A 12308-nucleotide genomic window follows, 5' to 3' on the forward strand; every position below is an offset into this window, starting at 1 on the left:
GCGGCTTTTCTATTCAGGCCATTTTTCCAAAAAGCATTTGGGGTGGATTAATGCAGATAAACCTCAGCTTAACTGCTTGGCAATTTGCCAGTTAACTTCTGGCTCTGCTTCGTTGTGGCTGTACTGATTGCTGAAATCGTGCTATTTGTTTTAGATGTTCAATTATTCTAGTTAGTTTCCTAGCTTTTACCCACTGCTTCCTATGCCATTTTGGTCGTATATGATATAACTACAGGTGAAAATTGATGCATTGGTTATGTGTTCTGTGCTGTCAAGTCACGTCTGACCTATGGCACCCCTTTGAATGACAGCCCTCCAAAACGCCTTCTTCTAGGCAGCCTGGCTCAGCCCTCGTGCATTCAAGCCAGTGGCTCGCTTTGTGGCGTCCCTCCACCTCACCTTTGGCCTTCCCCTTCCTCACCTGCCTTCCTCTTCTCCAGCGTGATTGTCTTCCCCAGCCAGTCTTGCCTTCTCACGACGTGTTCCAAGCATGGCAGCTTTAGTTCTGTGAGTTCTGCTTCCAGGGCGAAAATGTTCAAGGAGGCCATACAAATGTTCCAGGCCAGACGAGGTCTGTTCCTTCTTCCCCACTGACCAGTCCCACGGTAAGCGGCAAGTCCTGGTATGCCAGGCTCCTCCCGGCTCTAGCTGACTCAGCTGCAAATCTCCCCGAAACGCTGCTATAATTGGAGGGCATGGAATGCTCTTCTTAGGTCTTATTTCTAAAAATGCTCTGCATGGAAAACTTTCTCTGATGGAAGTTTTGTGCACGAAATGTGGAATATGTGCCCATGACTGAAGGCCAGCACACTATGCCTTGCCCAGATGGAGGACTAATGGAGACTCTGACTTTGGGGCTGCCTGTGCGGAGTCCACGCCATGATTCCCGTGTCTTTTGCCTGCCACGAGGGCCCTCCACCTCTCACGCTCCCATGGCCGAGTTCCTGCCTCCACAGGGCCGGGTCGGGGGGCAGTGCTCGGCTGGGGCAAGGCCAGAATGCCCCAGAGCGGGCAGGGCAGGGGAGCTTCCCGGGGCCTTTCCCAGGAACAGAGGCTCCTCGCGGGCAGACTCCTGCTCAGCACGGCTGGCTGGGCGGTGCGTCAGCCACATTCATTATGTATAACGAGCAGTGCGGCCTGTTTTTTTCATTCTCAGAAATCAATAGTTGTGTTCTGTCTTATGCAGTGAGCACCAAACAAGAGAAATTCATTGCTAGCAAATGCCTGAAAGAGAGACCATAAATCAGCTGTTTTGCTGTAAACTCAGGGGACAAGATTTAAACATCACTCGGGTGATTTCACAGGAAGGCAGCAGTGCTTGTGCTCCGTAAGCTGCGGTTTCATTTTGCTTCAAAGCACTGCATGGCCTCCATTGCAATGAGGAGGCGACTGAGGCTTATTTTAAACCTTCCATCTGTCTGTCTGTCTGTTCACTGAGCTGCCCTGCTGCTCTGCTCCTAGCTAGCCACAGAGTGAACATTAGTTGTGGCTGCTGTGTAGCCCTCTCCAAGAGCCAAAGGTCCATATGGCGGATGCCGAAGCCCAACGGCCCAGAAGGCTGCGCATGGCCCAGCCTGCTCCCTGCAGTCTCCGTGGGAGCCAGCAGTGCCACTTGGGGCTGTGCCGGCCCTTGGAAAGGCAGCCTCAGCCAGCCTCTCCTCCATGGCCTCCTCATCGAGTTGCCAGTGCCTTTGCCCCCCCCCCCCCCCCATTCTGGCGGCCTCTTCCGTGCCTGGTCAGCAAGGGACCAGCTGGCCGGCCGGCGCTTCCCCAGTTCTTGGGTCAGGTTTCCATGAACCTGCCACATGTTGGTGTTTTGGAACGCCACTTTACAGTTCCAAGTAGCTGCTTTGCCTGGGAGAGAAAATGGCTTCTGAGAGCAACATCTTGTTGTGCATGTGAATTCTGTGGAACCCTCTGCACCAAGTTCAGCAAATGAAGTTTGAAAGCAGCCTGGACAGATTTGTAGGGAGGCCTTTTAAAGCAGAGAAGAGGCTGAATCAGGTCAGGCGAGCAGGTTAGCCAAAGCAAGACACACCACATCTGCTTCCATCTTCACACTTTCCCTGTGTGGGAGCCAGAACTCCTGGGAAGCAGAATGCACGGCTCCTCACACGGCTGGGCTGTGGCTGCTGCACCAGGCTGTTCCCCACCTTGGAAGTGGGAGGCTGAGCAGGCAGCAGCTGAAGACAGCCGCCGCCTCTGCTGCGTCACCGAGCTCCAGGTTTCTTGGAGAGAGGCTGTCGCCCGGCCAGTGATGGATGCACCTGGCCGTAAAGAGGCAATGCACAATTTTGCAGTTTGATTGACACTAAATCTGTCTCTCACATAATGAGAGCTCTCGGAAATTCCCCCGAGGGCATCTCTCTCTGCTGGAAAACTCATTATTTCTTTATCACAGAAGCTAGATGGGGTCAAACTTGCCAGCACAGCTTGACTAGGACTCAGGTCTCCTCTCGCTGCTGCCGGACAGCTGAGCACGGATGAGGGCAAACACTTCCAGAGGGAAGGGAAGGGAAGGGAAGGGAAGGGAAGGCTTCTGCCTCACTATTATAGGTTAATTCACTCTCGGAACAGGTGGCAGGCCATGGTGGACCCTTCCCTCAAGTCAGACTGCCTCAGATCGGGGCTCTCAGCTCAACGGCGCCAGCCCAAGGCAGGGCTGTGAAGAGCAGTGTTCACCAGGGTTTAGAGTCTGGGCTTTAGAACCTTTTGAACTAGCCGGGACAAACCCTGAGGCACATGAGGGACAAGGGCAGCAGAGGAGGACTCAGGCAAGGACGAAGGGCAGAGACTGGAGAGGGAAGCCGGAGGGAGGGGGAGAAGGTTGCTGGCAGCATCCCCGTGGTCCAGTCCAGCAGCCAGGTTCCTCTGAGAAGCTCTCCTGTGCGCACTCGTCTGCACCCCACGTTCCCCACAGCACCCCTCGGCAGGCACTCGTCTTGTCCCACAATATACACCGGCCTTCTCCCCTTTGGCGCTCGGCTGCTTCGCCCCAGTTTCGGACAAAGCTTTCCGGGAGCAGCAGCCGGCCTAATTCAGAGTCCAGGGCGGATCCCGCATGTCCCCTTCTACTTTCTACTTTCAGCATCTTTGCAGATGTTTTCCCAGCCTCACCCGCCGGCACCTGCTTTGCCATGTCGCTGGTGTCAAGTGAAAGTTGCTGCTGCTGCTGCTGTTTAATTTCCTGGGCCTTTTAAAGGACCAGTGAAGTCTGTTCGAATTCCCTAAGGTGTCTGCAGGTGACACGCTCAGCCCCTGGTCAGGAGGGTTCTGCCCCTTCCTTGGTAACCTGCCATGTGGATAAGAAGAGAGAAATGCAGGCAGCAGAAAGCGAGAGGAGAGGGCTGGAAGGAAAAAGGCCTGTGCCTGCCCGTCTGGCCTCAGCCCCGTAGGGGGATCTGCCAGGGAAGGTGGCCAGCGACAAAAGCCGGGGTTCTCCCCAGCCCACACCACACGGCTCTGACTTCCCCAGGCAAACCTGCATCCCTCGGGTGCCATTTTGCCTCCAAAGGGGGGGCCTGGAGGGTCCAGAGCAACTTCCAGCCTTGTGATAGAAGGCCCTGGGCCACCTGCTTGCAGGCCTGGGGCGCGGAGGTGCCTGAGAGCACAGCAGGCTTCTGCGAGCTTGGGCGGCACCGTCAGCATGTCCAGCCACCACGTGGCTGCTAGTGGGTGCAGGGGGCGAGCCAGGGAGCTCGTCTTGCTGTCTTTTGGGCACCAGTGGGCATTGTCCGCCAGGCCCAGGCTGTGGCAGGCGTGGGAAACTGCCCTGGGCTGGGGCTGCTGGGCCTCGAGGAACAGGGGGCTCCGAAAGGGGCCAGTTCCTGGTTCCTGGCCAGTACCAGGGCAGAGAGGAGAGCAGCTAATGAGAAGAGCCACTTCCCCTCCGCTGTGCTGCTTTTTACATCTGCAGGTCTCCATCTGACCTGGTGCCAGGCTCTGTGCTCACGCGGACGCAGGGAGCAAGAACCAGGAATGGCAATTTATAGAAACATGTATTGGCAGATGCTGATTGAACATAATTGGTTTGCAGGAACAATTTGCACCCAGTTAATCACCATGTAGCTCCTTTCTCTTCTTCTGCAGGGGAGGCTTGTCTTTCGTCTCCTGACATCTCGCCCCCTGTGGCCTGCCCTGCTTGTTTTGCTGACTCGGCGGAGCAGCAGGAGCGGCTGTCTTCAGACTCCCTCTCCACAAAGCTCTGGGGGGGGAGGGTCACCTCCATGGTGGGCCAGTCCAGGCTTCTTCCACAGACCGTGATGTGGAGGGGGGCTGTGGCAAGAGATGATGCCACACGGCTTTGGCGAGGCAACTCTGGGCCTCCAGGGGCCAGCAGGCACGAGGGCTGCTCCTGGCCTTGCAGGACACGTGCTTAGACGAGCGGGCCATGGGCGGAGGGACCCAGCCCGCCCTTGCACCCACAGAAGCGGAGCCGTGTCCTCCTCCAGCACTGGCCCAGGACAGGGTCCTCCCTCATACCCGAGGGCATCCAGAAAGTTTATTTATTTATTTTATTTATTAAAACATTTTTAATTTAATTTAATTAAATTTTTAATTAAATTAATTTATTAATTTAATTAAAATAATTAAATTAAATTAATTTAAGTTGTGGGGGGGGGGCAGGCAGGACCCCAGCCTGCTGTGCGCTCTCTCCTTGATCCCCTCTGCCAGCACCAGCTGCCTCCTGGGCCTTCTGGAAGGACCAACCTGCCCGAAGCTGGTGAAGTGGCTGCCATCAGCTTTGTGGGCTAGCCATGCTGGCGCCCACGAGGCACACTCCACGGGGCACCCTTGACTCCTGAAGGTCTTGCTGGAGCTGGGGTCAGACTAGATGACCCAGGAGACCCTTCTGACTCGCTTTGTTTCTCAGTTTCTAGGTCTCCGGGGGGAACCTGCTCTGCGGGTGTGGAGTGATGCTCCTGCATTTTATTTTTAGCTCAGCTTGTAGGCAGCGAGCAGAGCCGGCTGCCATGGGGCGTTGCCCTCTCCTTCCTCCCACCCCATCTCTGAGCTGCCTTTGTGGGAGCTGCCGCCATGGCGGTCCCACTCCTTCAGCCGCAATCCAGGCGGTGCCCCCCCCCACCCCACTTTTTAAAAGCAAGGAACAATTAGGGCTTCCAGCTTTAATCACTTCAGTCAGAAGATTAATCAAGTAAAGAAATAAACGCCGCATGATTAATCACCGGTGGCCAATTTAAATCAGGAGGGCGTCTCTGTATTTTCCCTTTCAGAACCTGCCACACTGACGGTGCAGGCACGGAACGGCAGCAAACCCCCAAAGAGGGCCTTTCTGTTTTTCACTGGGGCTGTTAGCTCACTGTTGGTTGAAAACGTTGCTCTCTCCTCAATCGTATCTCGGAAAGGCACCTTTGCTGAGTCTTTTGATTACTCGGCTTAATCAGTCAACTAAGAATACTGCAATTTGTGTCAGACTTAGAAGCAGTGGTTGAATTCCATTAGTTGGCATGAGGGATGGGGGATTTTTGCATGAACATGTTTGCTTGCTTGCTTAATTTTAAAACCACCCAATGGCCGAGGCTTCCGGACTCTCTCCTGCTAGTGGTTGTATCAAGAATGGTGTTTGGGGCGGGGGGCTTTCGAGGCGCACGTCTCCTGGCACAGCAGGCCCCTCTGCCCCCTCCTGCAGCTCAGCTGTGCTTGGTGGATGAGAACCCACAAGAATGGGAGCTGGACCCGAAGGAAACCAGAGCTGGGCTGCTCTGGATCCATGGCCTAGCGCTCATTTTCAAGATCTGTGCCTGGGGTGGTTGGCTGGTTTTTGATTGCTCTGGCTAAATGACAGCAAGAAGATTCAAATCCATTTTAGCAAATCCATATTTAATAGTGATTTTATGTTTTTTAGTGGCTTTCTTGGGTGGTTAAGAATTACCACACTGAGACCGTGAGATGGGACAAATTAGATACTGAAATAAAGACTGACTTGAACCGTCTTTGCTCTAGGCATTTCCCAAGGGTTGTTGCATCCCTGGACTGAACTGGAGGTCCGTTTTCCAGGAGAAATCAGATTGATGTCCAATTAATGCTTGTAGCTCTGCTTTCGGGAGCCATGGAAATATGCTCCGTTCCTTCAAAAATGCTCAATAAAGCTCAATTGCCCATGTAATTGCAGCGCATCTTCTCTCCTGCCACAAGTTGCATTTCTGATTAGGGGAAGACGCTCAGTAAAACACACACACACACCTTTGCAAGCCAGTGTGTTTACTTTCTGCCTCCCTGCTGCTCTCCCACAGATGAAAGCCTCTAGCCACACATGGCACCCTGGATGCAGCTAACGGAGCGCCTCAAAGATGGCTGAGCAGTCTTTTCTGGGCTGCCAGCTGGCTCTTGGCTGACTTCAGATATGCTCCAGGCCTCCGACAACCTTCCAGCGTTAAAACCATGCCTTCCAACTCAGCCAGCGGCACCGATGAACTGTGCTTCGGGCAGGGGAAAGGCTGCCACAAATGGCACCATGGACATAAGCGATACACGCCAGGAATGGGTTCTGGGGGGCCCTGCCAGAAGGGTGGAGGACTTCCTCTTGGATCAGAAGCCTGAGATGGCTTCGAGGGGCTCAGGTCCCAGTTCCACTCCAGCCTGTCCAGGACTGGGGGAAGGGGAGAAGACCCCAGCACCCTTCGCCGTCCCTGGGAGCCTCCCGAGGTTTACCTTGCTTAAGATTTTGCTCTGCTCTTTTAATTAAATTGAACTGAGAGGCTGGCCTGTTGCAGAATGAACCATCTAGATTTGGATTCGAAGAGTTGGGGGGAGTGTTTGGAGCTCAGATCACACCTTTGCTTTGCAACCTCTCAAAGGGTCGCTTTTCAGTCCCCTTGGCCTTCTGGGAAGAGACTTTGTGCCTGGCTGAATGCCCATGGCAGCCATTGCATGAACGGGCAACCCAGCCACGGTGGCCTTTCTGCGAGCGCCTCTGTGCAAACTCACCACCTTCTAGGGACCAGAAGGTTCCCCAGCAGCTCTCCCTCTCCCTGCCAGGCCTGGGTGTGAGCCCCGTGTTGCGAGGAAAGGGGTCTGAGATAGATCTGCATTTCAAAGCAATTCCTTCCAGCTCTGCCAAGCACTGACTGACCCCACCCATTCCTCTGGGCGACCCTTTTGGCAGGGCCGAGGGGCAAAGAAGGCAAGCAGAGGCACCGGGGGCTGTTTCTTCTAGATTTATTTTACACTTTCTCACGAAATGTATTTACAGGACGTGGATTTTTCGCCTCAGTGCAGGACATAGGCATGTTGCATAAGTAGAAACAGTTGAACTTTCATGAAACAGAAAATAAGAAATAAAGCACTCAACCGAGATTTCAGCCAAGTCTGTAAAAGAATGTCTGTAATGGCTGGAGTGGGTCACGCTAACAGCAGAACTGCTCCCTGCGGAGGATCCTTCGCCAGAAGCCACCAACTGGCGTGTCTGTCTTGGCATCCCCATCGTCTGGGCCGGCCGTGTTGCAGGTCCTGTGACTCTAAGCGGGCCCCCGCCAGGCCCCAGGAAGCCCCCGCCGGAGGAGCAGGGAGTGCTGCACAACACAGCAAACCTCCCCAGGTGCACAGTGCAGTCCTCTGTCTGCTGCCCTGATGGAAGGTGCCACTGCCGGGGGCATTTGGGGGGGTTCCTTCCTCCTGTGCCCGAGGCACATCACTGGGGGGCGGGGGGCGATGGCATGCCCCTTCTAATACAAATATGGTGCTACCTTGGCAGTTTGGGAGAACAAAGATCTTGAGATATCAAACATCAGTAACAAACGCGATTAAATCTTGAGGACTTGCACTGACAGCATTTCTTCTTCACAGTGATAAATATGAAAGGGTGGAAAAAATATCAGCATAAAACAGTTCCACCTTTTTTAAGTCTGTATGCAAAAAAATCGTTTCTTTGTTATCAGCAATTATAAAATTACAAACCCTTTCTTGAAGTTACTGCATCTGTAAGGTATGGTAGAAAAAGGTTTGGGAAGCGAGACTGAAAATGAGGTTTGCATAAAACAGAAAGAGGTGATTTGGCCAACCAGCCAAGGAGGACGGGGGGCAGGGGGCAGCGGGGGGTGACGGGGGACTTGGCGAAGAGGCGCCGAGAGGCCCCAAGAGCCTTTGAACAGGGATGGCTCATGACGCGGCCCCAGCGGGCGACGTTTCCCTCGGAAATGCTTGCGATGGAGAGGCTGTAACGAGACGAAATCAGCGTTTCAAAAATGCCATGGATCGTTTGCTCTTCATTGCAGGTTTGGCACTTCATTGAAACAATTACTTCTTTTTCAAAGACCCAGACATGGAGAAAAGGTGGACAGCTCTTGGACACACCTCGCAAATATAGTGCTTGATGTTCTGGCAAACACGGAAACGGAGCTAGTTAAACATTCCCACACAGTTGCACACACATGCATGATTCGGGCCCCGATAACGCCGGGTCAAAGGTCTTGGTGCTGACAGGCCGCATTTCTCGCGAGGAGCTTTTAGGTGGTCTCCTCAACAGATCGGGTCTCCGATTTGAGCCGGACGAACTCTTTTGCCACGTCGTCATTGGTCCTCTGAGAAAGGATCCGGAGAATCGTCAGTCCCGTCTCGTCCACGGAGATGCTCCGCAGCAGCGGGTGCCACCCTGTGCAGGTCCCTCGCTCCGCCAGGCTGCGCAGCTGGATCACGGCCATGCCGATGAGGCGGTCCTCCCGGGCAAAGCAGTAGTCCTTGACGGAGAGGTGCAGCTCGTAGGCCCCGGGGTTTTCCTCGGGGCGCAGGAGGCTAGAGGGAAACCACGCACGGCGTTAGGACCCTCGCCAAGGGCGGGTCGTGGGCACGAGCCACACGGAGAGGCAAAGGCCACTTACAACTGGAAGGTCTCGTTGTACTTGGGAGACCAGGTATTGCTCTTGGTCTTGGTGCCGTGCTTCCGCCTTCTGTCCCCAAGGCTGGGCCCCAGAAGGCAGACCTCCACGAAGGGCCGGAACATGGCGCTGGTCTGCCAGCTGAGCTTGTTGATGGCGACCACTGAGGAACAAGAACAGGCAGCACCGTTCCCACGCCGCACGCACACCGAGTGCTGCGCACAGCAGGCAGAGGTGGCGAGCCGTTCCTCCCGCAGGGCCAGGGAGGAGCCGAGGCAGTTCTGCTTGCAGAAGGGGAGTGTGTGGCAGGGACGGAGCAGGTGCGCTGGGAAGAGCCGGGCCATGTGGCAGGGCAGGGCAGGGCGGACAGGCAGGCAAGCTTTGTCCCTGTCTCTTCCTCTTCCATACGGCCCCTCCCACTCGCTGGTCGGGGGGAGGCTGCAGCCTGCCAGCAGGACAGGGGCTTGGGAGAAAGTGCCGCTCACGCCAGTTTGAAGCACGTGAAGCAGGAGGTGCCCTGCCCCAAAAGACCATCTGAAGGGGAGCAAAACCGCCACGTGGCCCTGAGATCACCCGGTCCTGACTCTCCACCCGCACCATTAAATCTGTGCTCATTTCAGGGGCCTCTCTGGGCTTCCCACACCCCCTCCAGCATCATGGCCTGGCCTCTGCAGACAAATGAAGGCAGCGCTTTGTGGAAGAAATGGTTGGTCTTTGCCCAGCATCTCGCTGCAGGGCTGGCAGCTGCCCACAGTCCACGGGCCTCCTGAGCCTGGCTCACGCAGTCCTACTCCGGGCAGCAAGCTCTGATGAGACGGGCCGTGGGAGCCCGTCCAGCCCGAGCTGCTGGGGAAGTTGCAACAGGCTGGCTGTAGAAACGTACCTTTCACTGTGACCCTCTGCTCACCGGTCCCAGGGTGGGTTGTGAGGTCCACCTGAAGGTTGAGCTCCCCAACGGCGCTGCTGGTCACCTGGCCTGCAAGGGAGGGTCGACGGTCATCAAGCGGCCTGCGGGGGCCACAGCCGCGCACCTGAGACCGTGCCTGCTGGAGCAGGAGAGCCGTGGGCACGAATGGAGCTTTTTACAGTGGTGTTCACACATCTTCTCCTGGGGGTGGGGGTTGTATGAGTGCTCTGAGTCTGAGGCCGATCCAGCACGCAACATACAACTGCTGCAGCCCAAGGTGTGTTCAGGGGCGGACTGGCGCCAACAGGGGCAAGGGCACTCCGGCTTGGGAGGACCCGAATGGATGTACAGCCCACACGGCGCCTTCGGCCCTGCCAGGTAGAGCTGAGGCCTTGGCATTTTCCCGAGCCGGGTGCCGGGGTCCTGGGAGAGGCGGGGGAGGTCAGCGCTCCCGCAGGGGCGGCTTCAACAGATGGCATCCCTCCTGCCCCTCACCCACCCGTAGACACTGCTGCTAATTTTGGGCCAGTCCGTGCTCCCCGTGTGGGAGCGCGTGCGCCCAGAACGCCATCCGTCCCTGCCTGGGGCAGGCCTGTTGATGGAGATGGTGACCTGGGGACAGCCTGCGGCGAAAGTGGACGCAAAGCAACCTTGCCAGTATGCGCGGAAGGCTCAGTGGGGCTGTGGGGACAGGGGCAGGCCCCCTGCTGCCCCCGCCCGCGCTCACAGCCACCTCACGTGGACTGCCAACTCCGCCTGCAGGGACAGGAGGCCCGTGGCGCCCTGTGCCACTTCCCTCCCATGCTGCTGGCCATCCCAGCACCGGTTCTGCTTCAGGGGCGCTTCCCATGGCTCCCCAAGGAGTCCTCCCACCAGAGGGAAGGGCCCTCCAAGCCAGGCTCCTCCGGAGTGAGGCTGCCTGGCCTGCAAGCCCAACCCATCAGCCCTGGCTAGCGCACCGGGGCCCCCGGGCCAAGCACCCCAGAACACGGCCCCAGCAGGAGGCATCCGGCACTCACTGGCCAGCCCCGCCGGCTACTTTCAGACCCTTCGCAAGTGTCCCCAGGATCTCGGAAGCAAAGGCCTGAGCCAAAAGCCCCACGCCCAGAGCACAGGCAGACAAGTGTCCAAAGGAGAGCCCTCGTATTGCTGCCTGGGAACAAAAGGGGCCTCTCCGCTCGAGCGCCCCGCCTGCCGAAGTGCTGCCCTCGGAGATGGAAGGTGCGCTGTGCCTTGCGGCCCCGAACGAGGTCTCCCTGCTTGTCTGCAGCAGGTGAGAGCTTTTTCTGCCCTGGAACACGTGGCGAGCGAACGCTGAGAAGCGGCAGCAAAGCGCCAGAAGCCCTGTGCAGGCGCTCCCCTCTCCAGGAAGGGGCAGCGAACGGGCCAGGAGGGCCCCTGCAGGGCCTTCCAATGCTTGTAGGGCTCCAGCACAAGCCGCCTTTCAGGCCCACCGGGGCCCACTTACTCTGCGACGTCTGGGTGTCAATGAATTTCCGGATCAGGACATCTGTTGTCTGCGTGTAAAGGTTCAGTGCATATTTGAGAGACTGCAGGTCTGGGCTCTTCTCCAGGAAGTTCTTCTTCAGCCCGTTTCCTCCCGCGTGGAAGTATTGCTAAAGGAGAAAGTAGGAGGAGAAGGGAGAAGAGCACCGATCCAGACAGTCCAGCTGCCCCGGAGCCGCTCCCCAGAGCTCATAACTAAGTTATCACAACTCTGAGTTCCGTGTTTACTTTGCTGTAAACATGCCCAGAATTGCAGCCTTGGGCAGGGAAGAGGGGCAAGATGGCAGCTAGAACATTTCTGACGTACTATGATGGGGCTTGAGGCTTGACGGGTTGGCCTTCTACTATCGGCTCAAGGGCAGTATATCTTAATTTGTCCTGCTTAAAATGGTACAGCCTCTTAAAAGAAACAGGCCCTGCACAACAGGGATTTGAAGGAAGAAGTGTTTTGTCACACAAAAGCAAGGGAGAGACACTGCTTTGGGCTGAATGTCCCCTTTTGTCTCCCTGTATTCTATAGCGCACTAGAATAAAGCTGGTTTTGGCTCCAAGTCTCATCTCAGGCTCTGTCTGGCTTCTGGTCTGGGGTCCACCTGGGATTTGCCCCAGCTGTTAACTGGCACAGTCTGGTAACAGTTTTGGCAGCCGGCCCAGGGGCTCCGGGAGCCCTGCGGGCAGGAGTGGTGCTGTGCAGAACAGGCCAGTTGGGCCCTGCCTTGTTGGCACTGCACGCAGCCACGGCGGGAATGTCAGAGAAACTTCCCACCACTTCCTTGGTCTGGCCAGCTTTGCTGGATGTAAGCCAACAGATTTAAATTGCTAGGAGGGAGTTTTAATTAGCTAACAATTATTGAATAAAAACGCATAATTAGACACGTCTTTCCAGATAGAGGAGCTGTGCACAAATGGAAAGGTGGCCTGAGGGAACTGTGAATTCACCCCCTCCGTGGTTCTGGAGAAAGAGGAGGATCTCTGCGAGGATCCACCAGAAGCAGGAGTAGTTGCTTGCTGCCTGTCAAGCGTGCTCTGAAGCAGCTAAATTACCCCTCCTAAGAGCTGAG

At 56.1% G+C, this 12308-nt stretch overlaps 1 protein-coding gene across 2 annotated transcripts in view; it reads right to left on the minus strand.

The window, feature by feature from the left end:
• Positions 1-8465: 8465 nt before the first annotated feature.
• UNC13C (unc-13 homolog C) overlaps positions 8466-12308 on the minus strand; it is a 66261-nt gene continuing 62418 nt past the window's right edge. For both annotated transcript variants that reach the window (XM_044438813.1, XM_044438814.1), the window contains 4 exons: positions 11210-11357; positions 9718-9810; positions 8838-8997; positions 8466-8751 (listed from right to left, as the gene is read on the minus strand). In XM_044438813.1, coding sequence (XP_044294748.1) covers positions 8466-8751; positions 8838-8997; positions 9718-9810; positions 11210-11357 — 687 coding nt within the window. The remainder of the gene's footprint in view (positions 8752-8837; positions 8998-9717; positions 9811-11209; positions 11358-12308) is intronic.

The sequence above is a fragment of the Varanus komodoensis genome, unplaced genomic scaffold (genome assembly GCF_004798865.1).
Source record: "Varanus komodoensis strain SLA01 unplaced genomic scaffold, ASM479886v1 scaffold33, whole genome shotgun sequence".
Lineage (NCBI taxonomy): Eukaryota > Metazoa > Chordata > Lepidosauria > Squamata > Varanidae > Varanus > Varanus komodoensis.